At 38.7% G+C, this 26,894-nt stretch overlaps 1 protein-coding gene across 2 annotated transcripts; it reads left to right on the forward strand.

The window, feature by feature from the left end:
* Window positions 1-1,318: 1,318 nt before the first annotated feature.
* Window positions 1,319-25,554, forward strand: ND42_1 (NADH dehydrogenase [ubiquinone] 1 alpha subcomplex subunit 10, mitochondrial). 2 transcript variants are annotated; one of them, XM_051218123.1, is made up of 8 exons: window positions 1,319-2,107; window positions 2,142-2,228; window positions 2,263-2,384; window positions 14,105-14,263; window positions 15,200-15,321; window positions 18,608-18,728; window positions 20,402-20,526; window positions 25,144-25,554. In XM_051218123.1, exons 1-8 carry the CDS (start codon window positions 1,591-1,593, stop codon window positions 25,145-25,147), a joined length of 1,257 nt encoding a protein of 418 aa, XP_051064559.1. In that variant the 5' UTR covers window positions 1,319-1,590; the 3' UTR covers window positions 25,148-25,554. The 2 variants fall into 2 exon arrangements, with proteins under 2 accessions (XP_051064559.1, XP_051064560.1); XM_051218124.1 differs by lacking the exons at window positions 14,105-14,263; window positions 15,200-15,321; window positions 18,608-18,728; window positions 20,402-20,526; window positions 25,144-25,554 and adding an exon at window positions 2,432-2,496 and having other exon boundaries at window positions 1,537-2,107; window positions 2,142-2,384.
* The last annotated feature ends 1,340 nt before the right edge of the window (window positions 25,555-26,894 follow it).

The raw sequence follows: 26,894 nt of genomic DNA on the forward strand, positions 1-26,894 counted from the left end.
TGATAAGTTTTTGATCGACGGTCTTGATTTGAAATTACATGAATAACATGTGAGTCGGATTAAAGTAATCAGGTAAAAATGAAAGAGGCACACCAACATAGGTGTTTTCGGAGTTCAAACTCTGAGACTTCCTGAATGACTTCTGTACTTTAATGGGGTGAAGGTCCAGTGATTGGAGGCACTCCGGCGAGACTATAATTTGCCTTTAGAAGAGAGCTACCCAAGTTGTATTCGTAGTCTGCAACATGTTTTAGATGGACTATTTTGCTCTTTGAAGTGTTAAAGGTAATTCCGTCTGCTCAATTTTGAAGTCGAGTGAGAACTTCCTGAAGTGCCAAATTATCCTCTTAGTTCCAAACTTCTCCCTGGAGTCTCATATTATCAGCGAAGAACACTAAACCCGATGATGCCCGTTTCGGAAAATCGCTTACATAAACGGCTTATGTTTGGAAATTTGAACCCGTAGTTGGTCCCATAATTTGCTAGGTCAAGCATTTGGCTTTCGTTAGAAGAACTAATAAACTCTCCCGGCCCTCTTAATGTTGCTTAAAAGGCTTTTTCTGCTGCCAAAATATGTGAATTATATTTGACAGCTGTTCTTATTCCTAACATAACGGCAGGAATTCTGTCCATAAAGTGGGGTCTGACCGTGGTATTAGAGCGGCTTTTAGCTGATGGCACAAGCGTTTACCAGCCTATTAGCCTGAAGATGGTACGTTGTGCAATGTATTTTATGAGCTCATAGAAATTTTGATAAGTTGTTGAATAGCTCAAATTCAAACTAGACCCCTTCGTCAGTAATTGTTGTGAAAGACGTCAAAGAGTGGCGACCCATTTCTGAATGAAATCTCTGGCCACTTTTGAGCTGTGATATAAATTGTTGGTGCGGCCGGCTGGAACCTTGTGAACTTAACTGTCCATCTAAACGAATACATAGGTAAATGAATCAATAAAACCACTAGAATAAGTTCCATGAGATTTAGAATTTACTGGAAATATTTAACAGTTGGGCAAATTAGGAGGAGCTTTCGTTCGAAACCTGTATTTCTGAGAAGAATACAATTGGTTACCATGTGCTTCTAACCATCCGCTTTAGGCGTCCTCTTCTTCCTTGTCTGAAGATTCTACCATTAGGCAGAGAGGAATTGGGATCTAGAAGCTCCAACATACATACTTGGGTTAGCTTGTTCTTTAGATCATTCACAGCCTTAGTAGCCCCATAAATCAGCTTAAAACCTTTTGCTTTCAGTCTACTGGAATCTGTCAACAGATACACTTTTTATGCACAACTGAGTATCAGTCGTCGATGAAATTTAGCTAGACCCGGAAACTTTCTAGGTTGTGTTAAATAACTTGGTATAGGATTTTATTCAATAGCCTCTGCCTTCTGGGTCTTTATACATTCAGGAAGTCCCAGAGTTTGAACTCCGAAAACACCTATGCTGGTGTGCTTCTTTCATTTTTACCTGATTACTTTAATCCGACTCACATGTTATTCATGTAATTTCAAATCAAGACCGATATTGATTATTGGATGATAAATGACCTTAGGGAGACCTATTATCCAAAGCTGTGCAGTACTGTCTGCAAATGACCTATAGAGTTTCAGGACTGTTGCAGAGGAGCGGCAAAATATTAAAAGGATGTTATTACGGCACCTTGAAGCTTGCAGTAGATGGCAGTATAAAGCGTGCCAAACCACCTAATTATGATTTCTTTAGCTCTGGAAATAATTACCTAAGATTCCTATTTGATAATACTAAAACTATGGACCGATTTAACGATAATTCAAAAGTAATAGTGGTCGAAGGTAATATTGCCTCCGGAAAATCTAACGTCGCTGCTAAGTTGGCTAAATATCTTGATATGGAGTATTTTCCTGACCCAACTGAAGACGACATATATGTTTATAGAAATGTGGAGCCAAATTTTGATATTCGCTGTCACAACTTTTTGCTTCCTGATTATGCAAAATACTATACATGTGAAATGTTTTGGAATGAACCGGATCTCATAAATAAAGGAAAAGGACTATATCTTCAATACCATTTCTACTTAAGACGTTATTGGAATTACTTAAGAGCATTATGTCATTTATTTAATACAGGTACACTTCAAATATGTACTATCCTCTTCCTCAGGTCAAGGCGTTGTGATTGACCGAAGTCCGTTTTCAGAGTTTATATTCGCTGAAGCCATGCATAAGTGCAATTATCTGTCAGAACGGGGTAAATTTTTGTTGATATCTTTTTAAAACCGTAGGATTATTATGGTTCAAACAAAATCACACGATGACTATAAACAACCTCTGGAAACCGCATCTACTAGTGTACATCAAGGCTCCTATTAAGCAAATACGTGAAAAAATAAAGAAACGTAATATCGTAAGTTTGTGTTACTATCTTGTTTCTTACTCACTCGCACCTCTTAGTTCAGTATATGATGTGACAGAAATTCTTATAACACGATGTTTATCAATTAACATGTTTCGACAGGCAGTAGCTTTTACCTTTGGTTATCGGCATACAGATTTAGTTGTCGCAACACTTAGTAACCATAGCTAACTGTTAGGAATGGTGAAAAACGTAACACAACTCAGTCAGCTACAACGTAAGAGCATACATATACGTCGATCCAAGTTGCCTTACATCATTAGCACAACAAGATGAACACCGGATTTATAAAAGTAGTTAATTCAATAATGGTAATGTATAAAAGAAAGATTGCATATAGAGATATAGTACAGGAAAAAAGAATTAGTTCGTAGAAAGAAAGATATAAGCGATTTTAATCTCATAGTTTAAGGGAAGAAAAAGAGTGTATACACCTACACCGTTGTGATCGATTCTGAGTCATGTCACCCAGAGTCTCCAACCATTACTTATGATAGTCACGTGGACCCCAACCAAGTAGTCTGCACCTACCAACATGGCTCAGACTACAAGTTAGTGACTTCAAGCATTGATGCCACGTTTTGGTTTGACCGCCCCTAACTTTCTTCCAACCATCCCGAACACCGGTTAGGATTGCACGTCGTGGTAATCAGTGTTCAGGCATACGTAATACGTTGCCCAACCATCTCGGTCGATGAAGATTCACAGCCTCATCAACTGGTTTAACATCATTCCCTAACACCCTGTGTTTGACCTCACTATTACTTACCCAGTGATCTCAGCAAGTGCGAGCTATATTTCTACTACAGTTACTTATACTTTTGTGATATTACGCTTCACATCTAAATGATATGCGCAAATCTAGGCGAGTTAAAAGTCCTTAAGGTTAGTAGCACCAAAAGTAGTTTCCTTCCTCTGACTAGGCCTCTTTCTAGGTTTACAGCCTTAATGCTTAAAACGTTTAGCATTGAGATTGTATGTGGAAGTTCTAAAAACCGATTGCTAGTCAGACAGCCATAAAATGTGTATTAGAAAATTTAACTAAGAAGTTTAAAAAAACTCGAGACGTAAGTTTGATTTACGATTAAAGATACACGGGACTACCAAAAAATCACAAACTTTCTTTGATGCTGGAAATTAATACTTTGTTGAAACTAGCCATCACTTGTCTTTGTATGACATTCACCAAACACTAGCTGTAATTCAGAAGTCCTTCTAAGTTTACTTTATCCGGCTGATTGCTTAATAAATCTTATCAGAAAATAACTACCGAAATCCCTATATGAAGGTAATGTAAATGACAGAACTTTAACGCAGGTGTTTGTATTGGAACGAGTGATATTATCCAGCTACTGTAATCAAAATAAATGAAAAGGGATTCGAATTTATGACCTGTTGAGATCCCAGTGCTTTAATCGTCATATACTCGCCACGCTTCGCAAATCTCTTAGTATGTAGAAGCATATTCACATTTTGGACTTCCTAACAGATATCTTAAATCTGTATTCCATGTAGTTCCCCATTTTGATATGAATGAATAAGATGTAACCCAAAATTTTGGGACTATCGTACTCAGTTCACTTATTTATATTTTCTTGAATCGTATCTTTGATGCCTGATCTTTCCCGACCGTTGTTGCTACCTTGACGTGGTGGTCGGGCTTGCCTATCGTGATGAAGCAACCGAGCTATACTGGCTGGAATAACCGTTCCTCAAGGTCCTACCATGTCAGACAGGTCGGTTGAAGAGCGGTAAGACTAAAAGCAACAAACCCAAGGTCCGAAGGCGAAGTCGTACTGCTGACTGTAGAGAGGTGTGACAGCAGTAAGGTGTTTCCCTCGGACAACCAGCATGACAGCGATGCTGCCTTCCCACAAGGAGGGGTGGGGTTAGAAAAGGTCGACCCTAAAAATGCGCACCTCACCTTACCTCACGGATTTCTGCTTTCGGTAGTAAGGCCCTTTGAAGAACGGAGCTAACACGTCAGAAACCTCCCACGAAAAGGCCGTGCACGACCGGCCTCAAGCAGTTGTCCCTTGGGCACTGCGGTCACGCTCTCAGGTCACTGAGTCCGCCTCTAATCCAATTTCCTTTTCAGGTACCTCCAGAAGAACCCTTCCACGGTGTGGGCAACCGGGAAGTGATAACCGCCCTCATACCTCTAACAGCACCCAAGACCACTGTATTCATAATCGACCTTCCTCTTCAATTCCTATTATTCCTCCTACATCGACTTTCAACCCTAAACTTCCTCCTTCGGCTTCCTCCTCAAGTGTCACCATAGCCAACGATTCTAGTACTCAAAACTCTGTCCCAGGTCTACTGAAACCTCGCTCCAAACTACACATTGGAGCTTTCAACGTACGCACTCTATGTCAAATCGGTCAGCAGGCTTCCTTGGCTAAAACCCTAGAGTCTCTTTCCATTGATGTATGTTGTGTCTCCGAAACACGCATACAGGATTCCAGTGTGGTCATTCACTTGACCTCACCTCGGCAAAACGGAGAGCCAACGAGATACATCCTACGTGTATCTGGTGACCCGATGGCCAGTTCTCGTGGACTAGCAGGTGTAGGCATAGCACTAAGCATGAGGGCGGAACAAGCACTGCTAGAGTGGATCCCCGTCAACAGTCGTCTATGTGCTGTTCGGCTAAACGGCTCCGTAAGAACTCGGAAGGATAGGGACACACGTCGTTGCCTTTTCGTCGTTTCTGCCTACGCTCCCACTGACTGCAGCTCAGAAAATGTGAAAGATGAATTTTACAGAAAGCTGTCCGAACTTCTTCAGAAAGCTAAACTCTCAGACATAGTACTCGTACGGGGTGACTTTAATGCTCAGATAGGTAGCTTAAACCAAACAGAAAGGCATTTAGGTGGATATTTTAGCATTCCGACACAGCGAACAGATAATGGTGACCGTCTGCTGCAACTGTGCTCAGACAATCGCTTATTTTTAGCAAACACAAATTTTAAGCATAAGGAGAGACATCGTCTAACGTGGCGACCGCCTGCACCAAACCAACGATGGACTCAAATAGACCATATTGCCATCAGTCATCGTTGGAGAGGGTCGGTACAAGATTGTCGCTCATTCTGGAGTACCTGCTTGGACTCCGACCACGCCCTAATACGGGCACGCATCTGCTTGCGCCTCACTGGACGCAAAAAAGCCACAGTAAAAAGACCCATTAGAACCGAACTGAGTAGCGAGGAAACCAAAAGTAGGTTCCAGGAACAACTGAGGTCACGATTAGGTAGTTCTGAAGACGAGGCTGACCCAGATGTTGCTTGGAATGAAATACAAGCAGCTGTGGAAGCAGCAGTGACATCTATTAGCGACTTAAACCACAGAGTTTCAAAGAACCAGTGGATTTCTTCAAAGTCTATCACACTGATGGATTCTCGCAAGCTCGTCCCATCAGGTTCTGAACATGATGAAGAGCGTAAACAAATCAGATCTAGGTTAAGAAAAAGTCTAAGAAACGACCGTGAGCAGTGGTGGGCAACGAAAGCAAAAGAGATGGAAAAGGCGGCGACAATAGGGAACACAAGACAGCTTTACAGACTAATAAAAGAAACTGGAATTAATAAGTCAAGTGTAAGTGAGATTATATCGGAAAAAGACGATACTCTCATCTGCTCCCAGTCCAGGCGTTTAGAACGATGGGCGGAACATTTCAAAGAACAGTTCAGCTGGCCTTCAGCTACTCTACAACTACCCTCCATTCCCAGACAGTGTGAATGGAACATTGAAGTAGGTCCCCCAACTCTTGCTGAAGTTCAAAAGGCTATAGTTAATCTGAAACGAGGAAGGGCAGCTGGTCCAGATGGATTGGCTCCAGAGGTCTTTAAGGATGGTGGTCCAATTTTAGCGATTAGGTTGACTAATATTTTAGCTAAGATCTGGGAGTTAGACGTTATTCCATCTAACTGGTCACAATCACTTATCGTCCCAATATATAAGAAAGGGTCAAAATCATCCTGTGACAACCACAGAGGGATTAGTTTAACTAATATAATATCTAAAATACTAGCCTCGATAATTATCAGACGCCTAACTAAGACTCGTGAACTGCAAGCACGAGAGAACCAAGCTGGCTTTAGACCTGGTCGTGGCTGCATCGACCACATATTCACCATTCGTCAGATTCTAGAACACAGGCATACTTATCAGCGTCCGACAATGGTGGTCTTCCTCGACTTAAAAGCGGCATTTGACTCGGTAGACCGCGAGATTCTGTGGCAGTGTCTGTCATTGAAAGGCGTACCCCAGAAGTACATAAACCTTGTAAAGGCTCTTTACTCGAACACTACTAGTCGAGTCAGAGCTTATGGCGAACTGTCATCTACTTTTGCAACCTCAAGTGGTGTCCGTCAAGGCTGTCCACTTTCCCCATTTTTGTTTAACTTCATCATAGATCTACTGATGGAAATAACTTTCTCGTCGACTGAGTTCTCGGGTATTGATCTCCTACCAGGAGGTCCACTTATCGACTTAGAATACGCAGATGACATAGTCCTGTTTGGTGAAGACGCTGACAAAATGCAGAGTCTTCTGGTAGCACTGAGCAACAATGCCAGGATGTTTGGAATGCGCTTCTCTCCCTCTAAATGCAAGTTGTTGCTTCAGGACTGGTCTGCGTTAACACCTGAACTAAGGATAGGGAGTGAAGTAGTCGAACGCGTTGACAACTTCACTTATCTTGGAAGTCTGATCAGCCCTAATGGGTTGGTATCGGACGAAATCTCAGCACGGATTCGAAAAGCTCGATTGGCTTTTGCCAACTTGCGTCACCTATGGCGAAGGCGAGATATCCGTCTATCAATAAAAGGACGAGTATACTGCGCGGCAGTCCATTCTGTTTTAATTTACGGCAGCGAAACATGGTCCTACTTTGTAGCTGACTGACTGACTGACTGCCTGATCTTTCCTATTACCACTAATAATGTCATTACCTCTAACCATAGGTTTTCCCTTCGTCCTGCTAACGGGGTGTGGCAACTTGACCCTATGTGCATTCGTACTAGGTTCTGCATTGCGACTGACTGATTGAGAATTCTATAGTATGTAGAGATATATAGATATGAGAACAAAAAGTCCATTTTTTATCTGTTTTCTTTGGGGTATTGCCTCGTGCCACTTGTGATCTACACTAACTTATTGTAAATGGGGTACTAATACGGTTGACATCGATTTTGTACATTTATGTTAAATTTTCAGTATTGTCTTATTAATTTGATCTCGATTTTATGTGGTTGGAAGCTTCATTTTGTTTTGAGTAAATCCAGGGTTTGCGCACCTGTTATGGTTGTCTATAAACTCAATACATTACAATTAACACTTCATTTGTTAAGTGTGTATTCGTTATTTATAAATCCTGGGTTGTTAGTAGTTGTTAATGCATCTCATTAGTTAGCAAATGTCTGTGGGCTTTAATATGAATGGTATTTGTTTTGTAGGGACTAAAGATATCCAGAGAGTATCCCAACCTACACACCAATTCAGTTGTGTGGCACATACATGTTTCGGTGCTCTTTTGTACCAATGTATGTGTTTAGATAAATAGGTTCCTTTGACTGTCACTTTACCTGCGTCATCTAAATGTTTACTTGTAAGATTAACCTGAAATGTTAACTTCCTAACTATTTCTAACTACCTTTCAAAATCTAAGTATGTTGTGTGTTGATGTCCCGATCGAAGCTGCTACCTTGACGCGGTGGTCGGGCTTGCCTATCGTGATGACCCAACCGAGCTATATTGGCTGGAACATATGTTCCTGCAGGTTCTACCATGCCAGGCAGGTCGATTGGTGAACGGTAAGACTAAAAGCAGCAACTCAAGGTCTGAGGGCGAAGTCGTACTGCTGACTGTAGAGAGGTGTGACAGCAGTAAGGTGTTTCCCTCGGACAACCAGCATGACAGCGATGCTGCCTTCCCACAAGGAGGGGTGGGGTTAGAAAAGGTCGACCCTAAAAATGCGCACCTCACCTTACCTCACGGATTTCTGCTTTCGGTAGTAAGGCCCTTTGAAGAACGGAGCTAACACGTCAGAAACCTCCCACGAAAAGGCCGTGCACGACCGGCCTCAAGCAGTTGTCCCTTGGGCACTGCGGTCACGCTCTCAGGTCACTGAGTCCGCCTCTAATCCAATTTCCTTTTCAGGTACCTCCAGAAGAACCCTTCCACGGTGTGGGCAACCGGGAAGTGATAACCGCCCTCATACCCGTAACAGCACAAGAGACCGAGTTGGTCACATTCAAATCCTTCCTACACCTTCTAATACCTCTCTTATCTCCCCGACTAACCCTCCTCACGTCTCTTTATCACCTCGCACCGCTAGGGCAAACGATTCGAGTACGTGGAACACCATTCCTGGTCTCCTGAAACCACGCTCTAAACTACACGTAGGAGCTTTTATTGTACGAACACTTTGCCAAATAGGACAGCAGGCTTCCTTAGCTAGGACTTTAGAATCTCGCGCCATCGATGTGTGCTGCGCCTCCGAAACGCGCATACAGGATCCAAGTAGCGTCATTCATTTGACCTCACCATGCCAAAATAAAGAACCGACTCGATCTACGCTCCGTGTATCTGGAAGCCCTGATTCTGCTTCCCGTGGCCTCGCCGGCGTAGGTATAGCATTGAGTCCTAGGGCAGAACTAGCTCTCTTAGAGTGGATCCCAGTAGACAGTCGTTTGTGCTCTGTCCGACTGAACGGAACAGTAAGAATCCGGAAAGATAGGGACACTCGTCGTTTCCTCTTCGTCGTCTCTTCCTATTCTCCCACTGACTGCAGCTCAGATGATGTAAAAGATGAGTTTTACAGAAAGCTTTCGGACCTTCTCCGAAAAGCTAAGCGCTCGGATGTAGTAATAGTGGCCGGTGACTTTAATGCTCAAGTAGGTAAACTAAGCGATAGGGAAAGACACCTAGGTAGATCTTATGGTGTCGTGGCTCAAAGAACAGATAATGGCGACCGTCTGTTGCAGCTATGCTCAGATAACCGCCTGTTCCTTGCAAATACTAACTTTAAGCATAAGGAAAAACATCTTTTAACATGGCGACCCCCTAATTCGTCCCAACGTTGGACCCAAATAGATCACATCGCTATCAGCCACCGACGGAGGGGTTCGATAGAAGACTGTCGCTCATTCTGGAGCACATGCCTAGATTCAGATCATGCTCTAGTGCGAGCGCGTATTTGCTTGCGTCTTACTGGACGTAGGAAAGACGCTGCAAGGAAACCTCTTAGGGCCCTACTTAATGATAGTCAAGCTAAGAGTATATTTCAGGAACAACTAGGAAAACAGTTAGGCAGCCATGTATGTGATGCCCACCCCGATGCAGTATGGAATGATATCCGAAAAGCTGTGGAAACAGCAGTGATATCTGCTAGTAAGGTAAACCAGAAGGTTAGGGAGCAACACTGGATCTCAGCAGCATCTATCTCACTGATAAATGCTCGGAAACACATTCCACCTGGCTCTGAACATAATGAAGAGCGGAGTCAGCTTAAGCACAAGCTGAAAAGAAGCCTACGCAATGATCGCGAACAGTGGTGGATAGCGAAAACAAGAGAGATGGAAAAGGCAGCGGCAATAGGTAATAGCAGACAACTGTTCAGACTTATTAAGGAAACCGGTATTAGGAACCTGACTGTTATCGAAACTATCTCAGAAAAAGATGGACATATTATACATTCTCAATCCAGGAGATTAGATCGATGGGCAGAACACTTTAGGGATCAGTTCAACTGGCCTTCAGCCACACTTCGGTTTCCCACGATCTCCAGTTGACCTGGATGGAAAGTTAATATAAGTCCTCCGACTCTTTACGAAGTTGAGAAAGCTACAGGAAATCTGAAGCGAGGGAAAGCAGCAGGCCCTGACAGGTTTACTCCTGAGATTTTTAAGGATGGTGGTCCAGTATTAGCAGTGAGATTAACTGAGGTCTTAGGTAGAATTTTGGAACCGGACACAATCCCATCTGACTGGTCTCAATCACTGTTTGTGCCAGTCTATAAGAAAGGACAAAAGTCCTCTTGTGACAATCACATAGGAATCAGTTCGACTAATATAGTGTCTAAAATATTAACTTCAATAATACTTCGACGCCTAATCAAAGCTCGTGAAGAGCAGATTAGAGAAAACCAGGCCAGTTTTCGACCTGGACGTGGTTGTATAGATCAGATATTCACACTACGTCAGATTCTAGAACACAGACACACATTCAGACGCCCCACAATGGTAGTATTTCTCGACCTTAAGGCGGCATTCGACTCTGTTGATCGTGAGGTTCTATGGCAGTGTTTGTCACTGAAAGGAGTACCAAAGAAGTACATTAACCTTATAAAGGCTGTCTACTCGAACACAACTGGTAGAGTAAGAGCTTATGGCGAACTGTCATCAGAATTGATTACCTCAAGTGGTGTTCGTCAGGGCTGTCCACTCTCCCCATTCTTGTTCAACTTTGTGGTCGACGTACTTTTAGAGATAACACTCTCCTCATCTAAATTTCCAGGGGTTGAACTTGTACTGGGAGGTTCACTTGTTGACTTAGAATATGCAGATGACATAGTTTTATTTGGTGAAGACACTGACAAAATGCAGAGTCTTCTGACCACTCTAAGCAACAATGCAAGCATGTTCGGGATGCGATTCTATCCCTCGAAATGCAAAATGTTGCTTCAGGATTGGGTTACATCGACACCCGAACTAGTGATAGGGAGTGAAGTAGTTGAGTGTGTCGACCGCTTCACTTATCTTGGAAGTCTCATCAGCCATTGTGGTCTGGTGTGTGACGAAATCTCAGCACGGATACAGAAGGCTCGACTAGCTTTTGCCAACTTGCGTCATTTATGGCGTAGGCGAGATATCCGTCTATCAACCAAAGGATGTGTTTACTGCGCAGCAGTTCATTCCGTCCTACTTTATGGCAGTGAAACGTGGCCAGTAAGAGTAGAGGATATTCGTAGGTTACTAGTATTTGATCATAGGTGTCTTCGAAATATTGCTCGTATATGCTGGGACCATCGAGTAAGTAACGCAGTTGTTAGGAAACGGGTACTAGGTAAGGATGGCAAATCAATTGACGAAGTAGTGAAACATCGTCAGTTGAGATGGCTGGGACATGTGTTACGTATGCCCAACGACCGACTGCCTCGACGTGCGATGTTCAGTGGTATAGGAGTAGGTTGGAAGAAAGCTAGGGGCGGCCAGACCAAAACATGGCACAAGTCCATGAAGTCACTGACAAGTGGACTGAACCATGGTCGTGGGTGTAGACTATCTGGTTGGGGTCCGCGAGATGATAGCAACCGATGGTTAGAGACCCTGAATGACATGGCTCAAAATCGTTTGCAATGGCGCAGGTGCATCCACTCCTTGTGTTCTCCCAAATTCTGATCTCCTTATTCCTCCATGTCTCTTTTTTTCTCTTCCCAAATTTATTTCACTGTATTATACTCTTTAAATAACATCTCCAAACACTAATTTTCCTGATTACTGCTTATACTCTTATTACCTCTACGACTACGGGATTTGAATCGACAACTGCATCTCTGTGCTAATGTGGTGTGGCAACTCGAACTGATGTACGTACGTACGAAGTTCTACGTTGTTACTGACTGACTGACTGTGTGTTGATGTAAGTAAAGAAGTAAAGGAGCCATGTTGAACGACGAAAGGTATTTTCGGGAACATTATTCTGCTTAATTCAAAGTTTGTAAAATACATGCACTTTTGTTCCTAGTGATTCTACAAACCATAAGCTACCGTTCAATGCATCATTCGTTCTCATAACCTTTTCTATTCCAAAGCTACTGTAATTTAAACGTAACCTTTTGTACTCTATTTTTATACCCTAATATTTAATTAATTAATTAATTAATTAATATTTATTTGAACACAGAAATATTGGTACAAAGGGGCACCGAATACATATGCACCACACAAGTCACTTGATTTGTGTGTGGGCTAGAATACTGTCCGGGTGTTCAGGCCGAAGCAGGACTTGTCAACCAATCAGGTGACAGAATAGTTCTCGTCCCTGCTCAATCCCGTTAGTCTTGGTTCGGATTCACTCACTTTTAGCCTCGACGGCGAACCAATTAGCTTATCGTGTCAAGACCTTGACCTAGGTCGAGCCAAGTTCTCTCCTGTATATTATTAAGTAGATATCAAGAACGTAATATATATTAATCTGTCTACCTCATTCTAATATGTAGTTATAAAGCATTACACTTGAAAGTAGGTATTTTAAAACGAAGAGTATTCGGATTTTATGTGCTTTCGAAGTATTGTTGGTGTGTGGTGATACCATCAGTTGAGTAATTTTAAAATTGGACACATAATTTTAAACAATGAGGAGAGGGAAGATCCCTATCTTCCTATTTGTCATTGCCTAGCCGTAGGATACCTAGGCAAGGGTAGCGAATCAATTGGTGAAGTTGTGAATCCCCATTGAACTGAGGTGGCTGAGGTATGTATTACATAAGTCCAGTAGCCTCCTACCTCGACATTCAATGTTGGATGGAGTAGGAATAAGTTTGGGGATAACTAAAATTTGATATCAGTCCATAAAGTCATTGACTGTTGATCTGAGTCATTTTGGTAGAAGACTATCCACACGATAACCACCATCAGTAATTGAAAACGTTTAGTGGAGTTGCTCAGAATCTGTCACAATGTTACTGTATATGTTGAGTCCCAGTATTCATTCCTTAGTCTATAGAATTCGATCAATAATAAAAAGGATTTGACAAACATGAAACTGGTCACTACTCACTGATCAATCGATCATAAAGAACTCACTTCTACATCTGGTTAGTTGCACCCCGAATAGCTCATTTGCAACGTCCCCCACCTAGGTGACACAAGATCTTATCCGTCAAAGTGCACAAGTCCCTTCAAGAATATAGGTACACCTCGGCGATGAATGTCAACTAGCTTGAGACCTAGATTTAGTAGATCTTCCTTTTGACACATCCAACCACCTAACATTCCTTGATGTATTTCTTTTCCTTTCATCTTCTCGAACCACATTCTCAATCCTTAGTTTTTCTCACTACCGTCGTTACTACATTATTTCGTCTCGTTTGCTATTCATCTTGTCGTTCTAATGTGGTATAAAGACTTCTGCTAGCTCACATTTGCTCCAGGCTGTAAGTTGATTACTGACTGAATAGAAAGAATCTGGTCAAGTTGTGAATATGTTTGGTTTGAAATAGCTCGAACACATGTTACAACATGTACACAGTTACTAGTCATATAGAGAAAAAAAGTACAGAGAGTAGCCAAATTAATACATAAATTCACTCTATAAATTAATTTATGGAGTAATGGTCTGATTCATATAAATAGGAGAATACCTTCAAACTGAGTTTCACTGGTGATAATCAAATGTTATTTGTAAACCCTGTGTGATTTGATCCCAAAACAATCGCTATAGCTCATATGTGTTCACTTCTTGGTGTTTCTGTACATGTGAAACCTATGATTTCTCGTTTATCTACATCACCATTGTATATATTTCACTTATTCATTATGAATGTACTTCCTCATATACTCCTACTATACTGTTGCATAGTGTAGCAACTTGAACCGGCATAGATTTGTATGAGATTATAGACTATTTTATCTGGACTCTGTTCAATTACTTCAAACAATATATATATTACTAAAGGGATGTTTGATTAACACTTTCTTTAGCCTTGGGAGGTAAACGCACGCAATCTAACTGATGAATTCTTAAATGCTTACGAAGATTTACTTGGAAATTACTATATAGAAAATATGGACCGTTACTCTCATATCCTCACTGTTGATGGTTCTACAGTGGATGTTTACGATGATGATGATATCTATATTGTAAGTTTTTTTTGTTTTGAAAGAAAAAACAGTTCATTAATATTTGTGATACCTTTTTAAAATCTTGTTTTTATGTTCTTTTTTGGGCATCTGAATTCCATTATAGATGGTGAGTTCATATTGTGCATAATGACCTTCAATTTCTCACGAATTCACCGATTCAATAGTACTATACTCAACAATACAAATGGATATTATCCCTGATTTATTTTCTAGATCCAATAAAACTGATTTTTATAATTTACATTCAAATATTTTCTATGGTATTAATTTCATTTTTTACTTACGCTTGTTACTCCCAATGGAGCATAGGCCACCGACCAGCATTCTCCAACCCACTCTGTTCTGGGCCTTCCTTTCTAATTCTATCCAATTCTTGTTCATTCTCCTCATATCTCTCGCCATTTCTCGATGTAATGTATTCTTTGATCTTCCTCTTCTCCTTTGGCCTTGAGGATTTCAAGTGAGGGCTTGCTTTGTGACACAGTTGGGTGCTTTCCTTAATATGTGTCCTATCCACTTCCAGCACTTCATCCTGATTTCTTCCTTCGCTGGAATCTGGTTTGTTCTCGCATAGTAGGTTGTTGCTGATGGTGTTTGGTAAACGGATGTGAAGTATTTTGTGTAAATAACTGTTAATAAACACCTGTATCTTCTGGATGATGACTTTCGTAGTTCTCCAAGTTTCTGCTCCATACAGTAGAACTGTCTTGACATTTGTATTGAAAATTCTGACCTTGATGTTGGTTGACAGTTGCTTTGAGTTGTATATATATATATATAGTGAGAGAGTGAGAGTTGTGAGTACACATTTCTCCACAAAGTCATCAACTTAAGTAATACATATACACAGTACTAACTGATTCAATATAGAATAAATCATTTTCTACTATTTGAGTACATTTTTGACTTTTATTCAATGTATTTCTTTTAAAGATTGCACAAAATGCCACTGAAATTGACTTAAGTGGTCAATATTTAATGCGTGATGATTACAAACTTCTTCAATGGCGTCTTGCTTTAAGATACGCAAGTAGTCTAATAAGTTCCAGACTCGAGTAAGTGGATTAATTTTGAAATGATTTGTCATTTACTTGTTTAATACTTTGTTAGTAAGAAAAACGTTCATTATTTAGACCTGGATTCATATCAGTTTGACTTTTAATTTATAAATAAAGGGCATTTAAATGTGTCTCAGTTTATTGTTCATCCCAAGAACTTTTATATCATTTATTACTTACCAATTATCAGATTAAATGGAAAAGGTGATTAGAGATGAAGGGGCCTACTTATAGTTTCAAGGATTGTTCAACACTGTACCTTTTGTGATATTATCAAATATATAAGCAGAGAAAGATGATGGCTAGCAGTGGAATTGAGGACACGAACTTCGTCCTGTTTTGGACTCGTCAGCTCGATGTACCTGCATCCCAGGCTTGTTAGTATTCATTCCAGGACTCGAACTCAATGTACAAGTTGGTGGCTGTTTGGACTCAGTAGCTAAGTGGATAACGTAATGGCTTTTTAATTGAACGTTTTTAGGTTCGAGTCTCGGAGTGAGATTCAGGTACGTCCAGCTGATAAGTCCCAAATGAGACGAAACGCGCGTCTGGGATTCTACTGCTAGCCACTATCCATTTCTACTTATAATGTTTGTGACTTAAGGCAATATCGAAACAATGCGCACAGGATACAGGTATATCAAAAGAGACTGATCAATTGCAATCTTAATCATCAATAGGAAGATACAAACAACCAACACAAAAAATGGATTATGGAATATAGTTCAGAATCAAAGTCAGTGGGCGATCTCGTTGCTGTTTTTCACCATACTATTTGTAATAATTGGATCATCTTCAAATATATCTAAGAAAATGAAAATATGCCCCCAAATGCCCTGGTACGGCCGAGAGTGTGGAGAGTCCGCTCACCCTCTCGAAATACTCTCACATGGCCACGCGTATATAGCCTCTGCCAGGGAAGTCCTACTCTCTGCCTTCTCGTGGCGGAGGCTTTTTTTACGAAATTGAGAGGACGAAAAGCGCATGTCCAGCGCTTTAACTGGGTTGGTGGACATGGAGAGTCCACCTAGAGGAGTTGAAAAACCCTCATTCCAAACAAATGGTGCACATGGGCTCCAGTATCCTGAAGGAACAAATGGCGTAGGAACCAATCGTTGGTCACCGGCTACCATGGGACTGCATCTCCTTACGATGCTCCACTGCCTTGTGGATCAGACCTGTAGGTCGAAGGCGCCGGGTGTGGTCTCCTAAGAAAACCACCTGCTTCGGTTTAGGCACCCGGGTAGTATCATAGCCCTCGCACAAATCAAATGAGATCTGTGTGGCGCATATGTATTTGGTGCCTCCTTGTACCAATATGTATGTGCTAAAATAAATAAATAAATAAATAAATAAGAAGGGTTATATTTCATCTTTTGATTGGATAATTACCTGTGTCATTACTATATTTAGCATGTTTCCAGAAAGTTCTAGAAGATTGAAGCTACGTGTAATTATGAATATACTTGATTTTCTGTACATCATTATTAATTCTGGAATAAAGTGTTCATTTACATCCCACTTGTTTTCTCTATTATTCGAGTTGAAGTGTTGAAACAGTTTAAGACCATAGAAAGTAGCTAAGAAGTCATTAATTAGGTATTATAGTGGCAGACATATCATATCGAACATACTGAAATATGGGAAAGTTTTCAACTTATTTACCTAGAACATATTTGTGTATTTGAATTTAAGCGCCATACTTTTTATGTAAGAAAGTAATCTGATATAAGTGTGATATAATTCACAAATGCATCCTTAATCACTAAACCGCTTCTAACGTTATAGACTATAACAAACAAATATCTAATTTGTGGTTTGAATATACCCCCTTCAAGTTATTTATTTCATATTAGATTATAGTAGCTAATAGTAACATTAAAGTAAGTAATCCTCTGTCGAAATTCATAAACATTTTCCACTATTATAAGCAAAGATGGATAGTGGCTAGTAGTGGAATCCATGACGCGTGTTTCATCCTATTTAGGACTCGTCAACCGAATGTACTTGCATCTTAGGCTTGTTAATGTTCACTCTGTGATTCGAATCCGTCTTTGTTTATACTATTTATGACTTAGTGGTGATATCAAAGCAATCCCTACAGGATACATATATCTCGAAAGAAGAGACATCCATTTTTTTAATGGAGTTTTGTTCTCTGAGGTGAATGGTTTGGTTGTGGAGCTTTCATCGTTCTTCTGAACGATATTATCAGCACAAACTTTAGATAGAAGTGAAGTGTTCGAATTTCTCCATATGTGGTTCACAGCTTGTCCTGTATACCTCGATGTTGACCTTGAACTTGTCATTGTTTACTTCTGTGGTTTGATTTTTGTTCCTATGTTTGTGCATAATTTCGAATTCTCAACCACAATAGCAACAACTCAAGAGCTCACAAAGTCAACTGCATACACACTTTGTTCAAGAGGGCGAGGACACAGTGGCAGCACGAAAAAAAATGAAAAGAAATACCTGGAGGACATATGTCAAAAGAACGGCCACCCAATCAACTTCATCAAAAAATACCAGCCGCATGCATCATCAGAATCCAAGGCAAGTACAGAAATCAACAAAAGGATCTCCCTACCACACATAAAAGGCATATCAGAAACGAAAACAAGGCTGCTGAAAACCTTCGGAATAGGTGTGGCACACAAACTGAGAAAATCACTACAATCAATCCTATGCAAACCAAAGAGTGAAATGACAAAAGAAGACAAATCAAACATCATCTACAAAATAAATTGTGCCAACTACGAAAAACACTACATCGAACAAAGCAGATGCTTAATTCATCTTCGCCTGCATGAACACCAATTAGCAGTCAAACGCCATGACACGTGGAAGGAAAATTATGCACAAATATAGGAACAAAAACCAAACCAATGGGAGATACAATGAAGTAAACAATGACAAGTTTAAGGTCAACAAAAACTAATCAACATCGAGGTCTACAGAGCAAGCTATGAACCACATATGGAGAAATTCGAACACTTCATTTCTTTCTGAAATTTGTGCTGATGATATTGTTCAGAAGAACGATGAAAGCTACAAGACCAAACCATCAGAATCATCAATCTGAGTTATAAATCTTCTCCACCATCTCAAGATTCATTCATTACAATCCTAAACATCAATAAGAGGGGGGGGGAAGTTTCAAGCAACTAATATGCAAATATTATCAAAGTTACTATTCATCAATTTCTTATTTGAAAAATCAGAGTCTCATAAATTTGAATCGATTTTCTTTTTCTTTTCTTTCTTTTCTTTTTTACTTTTCAAGTTTTTCAAATGCTCATGAAAAATTTACAAGAGTATTTGATCAAGTAGAATTTCCTATGGATTTAAATGAATTAACTTATACTTATGAAGCACAAGAATTACAAGGTGCAGCTATTCATATGGTTAGTTAGTTTATTCCTTTTTTTGTTGTTGTTGTAATTCATCATTATAATAATAATAATCATCATCTAATAGAGTTGAATGATGAAGGTGAACTGTAGTGATAATCAATAAATTTGACTGATTCTTAATGTAATCTGATGTTAGCGGGACGTAGATTAGATTAAAGTATGCTTCATGGATAATTGTGTTGCTGCACGCTGGCTCAGTGGTCTAGTAGGTTCTGGGTTCGAGCACCGCGTGGTGCGGGATCGTGGATGTGTATTGCTGAGGAGTCCCATACTAGGACGAAACGGCCGTCCAGTGCTTCCAGGTTCTCCATGGTGGTCTAGTTTCAATCGATTCATGATTTCAACCTGTGAAATTTCTATAACTCTCCACAAAACCCATTCTGATAACAATCAACACTAGTCGATACTTGAAGAAGACTCTAGGAATCTTCTCATATAAAAACTATAAATATACTAATGTTTTCCCTGTTGTGCTTCTTACTTCCATCTACTGTTGGTACTTGAAATATAATCTCTTTTCCTGTTCAACTGTGTTCTGATTTGGGGAGTTGTCGAGTGAAGTTAATGTCCGAGATCACTAAGCAATAAGAATAGCTGGGTTGTTATAATAAAAGAGAATTATAACATCTGATCAATCACAACTCAATGAGATAAGACTAACTAATTAATTATGTTAGAATTACCCTTTGAAAATTAAGACTTCACCTTAGGATTAAGATAGTAGATTAATGGTCTCACTTTCAAAGCTAAATTATTAAATGATTTTAATAATCTAGAAAGTTAGAACACAATGGCGTGTAAATGTATGACATGAATTCGCTTATTATTAAGTAATCTAATAAACTACGTTTATAATGTGTATGATATTGTCCAACTGAACGAAAACTTGATAGGGATAATCAAAATTACAGAGCGTCTTGGTAATATATGCAAATCATAGATTAAATACATTATTCTCCCATCTCCCATTAATTCCTGTTGTTATATTGATTGCCTTAAGTTTTCTTATCTTGCCCCTTTATTTCAATCTTCTAGTCACAGGCATTCCATATACTGCTTATATCTGTCAACATAAGTAGCATACTGTATTTATTTAAACACATAAACGTTGGCACGAGGGCTGGAATACTTCCAGTGTGCCCAAACTAAAGCGGCTGGTTTTCTTAGTGGACCGCTCCCCGAGCCTTTGATTTAGAGGTCCAATCCAGTGGAGCAATGTCAGGAGATACAGTTGTATAGCAGCCGGCGAACAAGGATATATTTACACGTCGTTTATTTCTTCAGGATCCTGGAGGCCATGTGAACCACTAGTTTGGAATGAGAATTTTTCAACTGCCCTAGATAGATCCTCTATATCTACCAACCTGGTTAAAATCATCAACGTACATTCGCTTCTCATCCTCTCAATTTCGCTAAACAACGTCTATGGTGCGAGAAGACACTGATCAGTAGGTCTCCCCTAGCAGAGCGGTTGTATACACGTGGACATATAAAAGAGCATTTCAAGAAGGAGAGCTGACTTTCCTCACCTTCGACCATACCGTAGCATACCTCACATTGTGTGTGTGTTTGCATAAATTCCGATTTGATTTAAATCTCTCATTATTATCATTTGTTTGTTTGTTTTCTATGTATGTATCTTATCTTTTTTTTTCTCCTTTTAGGATCCTCGTACTTGTATACCACCGGCATATAATCCAAAATATAAAAGTATACTTGAAATAATGTTTAATCCATGGATTATAAAAACTAATTTCAGGGCTGATCTACCAAAAAATTATATTTGGAAGTAAATATATTATTGTGTTTTATTCTTTATAATATACAAAACAACATTTACCATATTGAATTGAATAGTGAATAATCTGTTTATTCCACTGATTCTGGTGATTGAATTAACTTCGATTCATTCATTGAAACAATTTGGATATATATATATATATATATATATATATATATATATATATATATATATATATATATATATATACCTTTTAGGTAGTATGTATACATCATCTATATCGTGTTGCCTGTTTAAACACTTTCGATTGAATGGATTTTCATCTTTTGTATGTGTTGTATAGAAATATGAAATGTTTAGAATAGAAATTGTTATAATACTCAGTTTTTACTTCGTCTAATGTTATAATGGTTGGGTTGCCATGTTTACACGTATGAGACGTTAATTTACCTTTTAGATGAATATCTACACTAAATTTTCATCCCACCCAGTGTCTGTTATTCTACAGGACTTCAACACAATTCAGATGATCAAGAACACCGTGATTAGCCTGACCACAATGTAAATCTATTTCCACACCAAAAACTCGACACAATCCAACAGTAATGAACAATCAATAATGAGTGAATGTGTCGCTCAATTTCGTGGATTAGTTAAAGTTAGACATTAACACCATTGGATGCCGGCTCAATGGTCTAGTGGTTAAGTGCTCGCGCACGAAACCAGTAGGTCCTGGGTTTGGACCTCGCAGGGGACGAGGTCGTGGATGTGCGCTGCTGAGGAGTCCCACAATAGGACGAAACGGCCGTCCAGTGCTTCCAGGTTTTCCATGGTGATCTAGCTTCAATTGGTTCATGATCTTAACCATTGAAACTACTACAATCTCCACAAAACCCATCTGATATTAATGAGTCCTAATAATAATGATAGAGGAATATATAGCTCATCCGACACCTGTCAGACTATCTACATATCCGTCTAAGCGGACAACCAATTATTATCTACGCCCACACATAAGAATATATATATATATATATATATATATATATATATATAAAGCTATATTTGTGTTTATATGTTACCGTAGATTCTAAAAAAACTTAATTTATGCATAATTTTCAATTGATCAGAGGATTTCCAAACCCTTACCCCATTCCCAACAACACCACTCAAAAGAGTGTGTGTGTATGGTAGAGTACAAATGTATAAACTCTTTTCGAAATTTATTGGATGGTAATCTCTTGACATAAGGTATTTGAAAGTTGATACTGATACTAACTCATTATATATGCAAATCTGGTTACTCGAAATAAAAGATGAAGAGTGAGAAAGGAAGTTTATTTGGCTAAATGACACCATATATATATATATATATATATATATATATATATATATATATATATATATATATATATATAATCCGTGTCGGGTAGAAACAGGTGTCTAGCTCATTACAATGGAAAATGGTCGCGCAACTTCGTGGATTGGTTGAGGTTGGACATTAACACCATTGCATGCCGGCTCAGTGGTTCAGTAGGTTAAGCGTTCGCGTGCAAGACTGAAGGCCCTGGGTTTGAATCTTGGGAGTAGGGTCGTGGATGCGCACTATTAAGGAGTCTCACAACAGGACGAGACGGCCATCCAGTGCTTCCAGGTTGTCAATGGTGGTCTAACATTGATCCATTCATGATATCAATCTAAACACATTAGGGATTGTTTACCTGTTACTTAAGTGTCTGTGTGTATGGAGGTCAGCGCAGTTCTGTGATTTCTAATGGTTCAACATTTGGAATTATACAATCTGTACAAAATCCTTATGTACAATAGAAATGTACACGAAAATAGTGTTTCATAGTTTCCCTATTTCCGTGATTTGTATAAATGATAAGATGATATTGTTGAGACAGCTTAACCGAAATAAATAGGAACTAATCCTCAACCCTTTAATCTAGTAATCTGATCTGAAGAAGATTGCGAAGAAACTTTAGGAAATGCCAGTCAGTGATTAAGGTTGGCTTATACACTAGTTGTTCCTTCAAGATTTTGTAGTACACATGCATTATTGGTATACAAATAGTATTTCCCGACTTACTTAGATGAGTTCATCCATAAAACGCTAGACGCCCACTTCTCTTTGCTATTGCCTCTCAATGTTACCATTCCATTTTGATGTGACGAATTTTGTTTATCTGTTTTGGCGGGATAAGTTTTGGAAAAGTCGAACTTTCAGAACTGTCTTCCTACCTGAAGTTATTGTTTTTATGTTTGTTCTCCTGCTTGTAATCTTCTCTGTGACATACAATACCTTCATTATACGTTGTATCTTTCGTAATTTGTTAACTTATTACTCAGTTCTTTTTCACTTATGGCATTACTGTAATTTTCCAATTGCATTGATGTGTGATCACAATTTTGCCCTTTTGTATGAATCATAGTTGAGTTGAATAACTAAAGCTGGCTGCTGACTTTTCTTTAGATTCAAGGCAAGAGATAGAGAAAGGATTATGCAATGGTGGATAGATGCAAGCTTAGTTTGTTCCAGCTCAAGGTTAACTGTGTCGATCAAAAGTGTAATTAATCAAGTCTAGAATGCTAGGTTATTAACGGAATAGTTGAAATTCCGATAAGCGACTTTAACACATATCAGCCAGTATTCTCAAGCCACAACAGTATCCTATAAAAAGGAAATCGTTGTTTTGTAAAAAATGAATCTAGTTTCGAAAGGTAATATGATTTCATAAGACTTCGGTTTGATTTGGTTTCAGTAAATGGGACGAAAGAAATCGTGTAATACTATCTCAACCTTCAAATTGTACTGGCAAGATGGATAGTGGGTAGCGATGGAATTCAGGAGGCAATGCGCACATATGCCAACAAGAGACTGAGGAATTGTAGTTCTACATAACAGTGGGAAGATTCAAGTAAACAATAATACCAAGTGAATTTGAGAGAAGTTAGGTTTATATTTTCGAAATGCATACAGATGCCCAAATAATCATAAAATCATCCCAATAATCATGAAATACCTTATTTCAATTTAGGCTTGAAATTTATATCGACCCATAGAGTTTACTTATTTATTAATTTGAACACATAAACATTGGTACAGGGAGGCACCAAATAGATATGTGCCACATAAATCATTCGATTTGTATGAGAGCTGGGACACTGCCCGAGTACCTAAATAGAAGGTGGTTTTCTTAGGAAGCCACACTCGGAGCCTTCAACCTAATGGTCTGATCCACAAGGCAGTGAAGTAACGTCCGGAGATGTAGTCCTATGTTGGCCAGTTTTCAACAATAGGTTCATACGCCATTTGTTTCCTTAGAATCCTGGAGTCCATGTGCTCCATTGGTTTGGAATGAGGGTTTTCCAACTCCTCTAGGTGGACTCTCCATGTCCACCAACCCAGTTAGAGCGTCGGACATGCGCTTTTCGAGACATCTGAATGATGTTCATGCTCTTGAATGTTTATTGCCAGTAACTACGATGTCTCTGATTGGGCTCTTTTATAACTTGTACAGTGAAAGATCGTGAACGTTTCATAAACGTATCCGAATAGGTTATGCAACTCATGAACATAATGATGTATTAAAACAAACAAAGAAGATAACTTGTAAAAATTTCTAGATGACAGGAACAGTTAGCACAGATATTCAAGCAGGACTTTAGCTCTCTGTGCTGGATGGTTTGTTCATGAAGATTTTATTATTATTCTGAACCGATATCATCAGTACAAACTACCTGAAGTGTATGCTGATGATATCGTTCAGAATAACCACAAAAGCTCCTCGACTAAACCATTCAGCTCAGAGAACAAAACTCTATCAAAATCATCCACCTGAGCTATAAATCTTCTCCACCATCTTATGCTAAATATTGATTTCAAATTCTTATATTCATTGAAAACAAAAACTGATTACGATTGATTATTATCAGTATAGAGTTGTGAAGGTTGTTGAACTTTATGGAAATCATGAACCGATCAATGTGAGATCAGCACTAAAAATCTGTAAGAATCAGATGACTGTTTCGTTCTAGTATAGGACTCGTCGTTAGTGCTCGTCTACTCTGTAACGGGTGCTTATCTATGACAGTTCATGTAAAAATGATGAACAAGAATCATGAGTTTAGAAAGGAAATTGTGTTTGTTTTAGTTTCTATGAATTAGATGACATAATCATGTTGATCCTATTGTCTCAAACAACACAGTCAATACCAGAAATTTAGTAATTAAGTAGACGTATTGAAATTGGTTTAATTAAACAGAACTAATGAACATTTGATGATCAGCGATCAAATTTATATATAATATACTCTTGTGGGCCAGGATAATGTTACATTTGTTTTCAGGAGAACTAGACACTATCTAGTCTTTCACTTGACAACCCATACAGTGTAGCTCAATCCCGTTTAACAGGAGAGATAGACAACATGCAAGCTTAACCTGAGTAGTACAGTTCAATCACAGAGAACAAACCTCCATCAGAAAAATCTATTTCTATAATAATCAATCCATTTAGATCATTCATTCAATTTTATAATCATCTAAAATCGTTTAGTACATGAATAAATCACTGATTCATTACTTGTCGACAGATTCATATTAGTCGTAAATCATTCAACCCTCTTTTCATTTCTTTTTTTTGTTTTTTACCGAAACAGTTGAGTTCCCAAATCGAACTATACCGGTAAGTATGTCTTAACAACAACCACAACAACAAAAAGAAAAAAAGCAGGAAACTGTGCTAACGGATCAACAATCGAATTCTAATGAATAAACCATAGAAGTAAACTCAACTTGGACAATATGTAGAAGAAAGAAAAAAGAAGAAATTGAGAAAAAAGAAAGAATTCTGGAGAAATCATTAAAAAAGAAAACAAAAAAGCAAAAAACAAAGATCTTTCAACAGAATTAACAATAAAAAGATAATACCGGCTATCAGATATAGAATGCCGCTAATTCACATGCTTTTTTTGTCTTTCAGGGGATGAAGAAGAATTATTGAATTTGTAAAAGATTTTGCTTTTCTTATTCAAAGTAGTTTATGGGATTTTCACGCTTGAAGTTTTATCCAATAATACGAATACTACTAATAGTAATAGTTATACTACTAATATGGATAATAGTGATATACTACTACTACTAATGAGCTATGTTTGAAGCGATTACGAGTTCACCTAGTCTGAGAACGGAACAAAGACTCTATGACCAAATATCAATAAGATAGCTATTCTGACGCGTTCAAGTCCCGCTATTTAAAGAGAGAAGTCCATGTTCAAAATTGAGAATATATTCCGCAAGCAGCCAGAACCACAAGCAATAACAATAGGCACAAATCAAACGTCTATATACAGCATATCGTTGTCCTTGGGAAGCGTTACAAAATATCAGACTAAAAAATATAACGAACGAGTAGCGTTTAAGATTCTCTCATGTGGAAAAGATGACATAAAGGTGAAAATGAGAGCTTTTGGCGCGAAAACAAGCAATTCAAATTTTTAAAATAAAATTACAAAAACAAGATATTTGTCAAGTGAGTTCTGTGGATCTAACAACCCCAGAACAAGAACACAAGTGGCAACGATCTGATATATTTGAGTACAAAATTACAGATCATCTTAGTCAAATCTGAGAACAGTACTTCATTTGCAAAATGTCAATTAATGGTCTCACACTTCATTGTACTTTCATTTCCACACCAATCATTTTCTCTTCTCATTGTCTTTCTTTCGATCTTCTTAGCCTTCTGCTGTCAGGTATTTCACTTTCGATTGATAATACATACTACTTATATTTATCGATATCAGTAGAACATAATGTGAAACGACTATATATTTTCCTATATATAAGAAATTGAAAATATAAATCCTCATCAATTAATTTCCTAACTGGTTTCAAAAGAGTAGACAAGCAGAGAAATTCACTGACATATACAGAGTATCCATTCAAGATTATCGTAACATTATACTGTGATAGATTGTAACCTGTTATTGATATAAAATGAGTATATCCAGTCAGGATTTATAATAATATGGTTATTATCAATCTAAATTAACCTATTTATAAAATAGGTGACCCTATGATCTGAACGGATACTCAAATCTGACTGTGATAATCGTCACGTGCTGGTATTGACTATTGACTAACAAACTAGCAAATGTTCCGTCTTGATCTTGAAGTAAATTCCTCATGATATACTGATTCATCAGTATAGGGTTGACGAAATTATTAAGTTTTTGATTGAAATCACCAACTGATTGATGTTAGACCACCATTGAAGACCTGAAGGTACTGGACGGCTGTTTCGTCTTATCCTGTGAGTGGAATAAAATTCAGGGAACAATTCCAGTGCGTTGAAGCTATATTGTCTTTGATTACAAAATTTGATGTAGTTCAACTGTGGCTAATTGCA

This window comes from Schistosoma haematobium, chromosome 7, assembly GCF_000699445.3.
Source record: "Schistosoma haematobium chromosome 7, whole genome shotgun sequence".
Lineage (NCBI taxonomy): Eukaryota > Metazoa > Platyhelminthes > Trematoda > Strigeidida > Schistosomatidae > Schistosoma > Schistosoma haematobium.

What these genes read in the sequence shown, in the direction of transcription:
- ND42_1 (XM_051218123.1), top strand. Translation starts at nt 1,591, where the DNA reads ATGACCTATAGAGTTTCAGGACTGTTGCAGAGGAGCGGCAAAATATTA. An exon ending in ATGTCATTTATTTAATACAG is followed by an intron (nt 2,108 to 2,141) that starts GTACACTTCAAA and finishes CCTCTTCCTCAG; the next exon opens with GTCAAGGCGTTGTGATTGAC. An exon ending in CAATTATCTGTCAGAACGGG is followed by an intron (nt 2,229 to 2,262) that starts GTAAATTTTTGT and finishes TTAAAACCGTAG; the next exon opens with GATTATTATGGTTCAAACAA.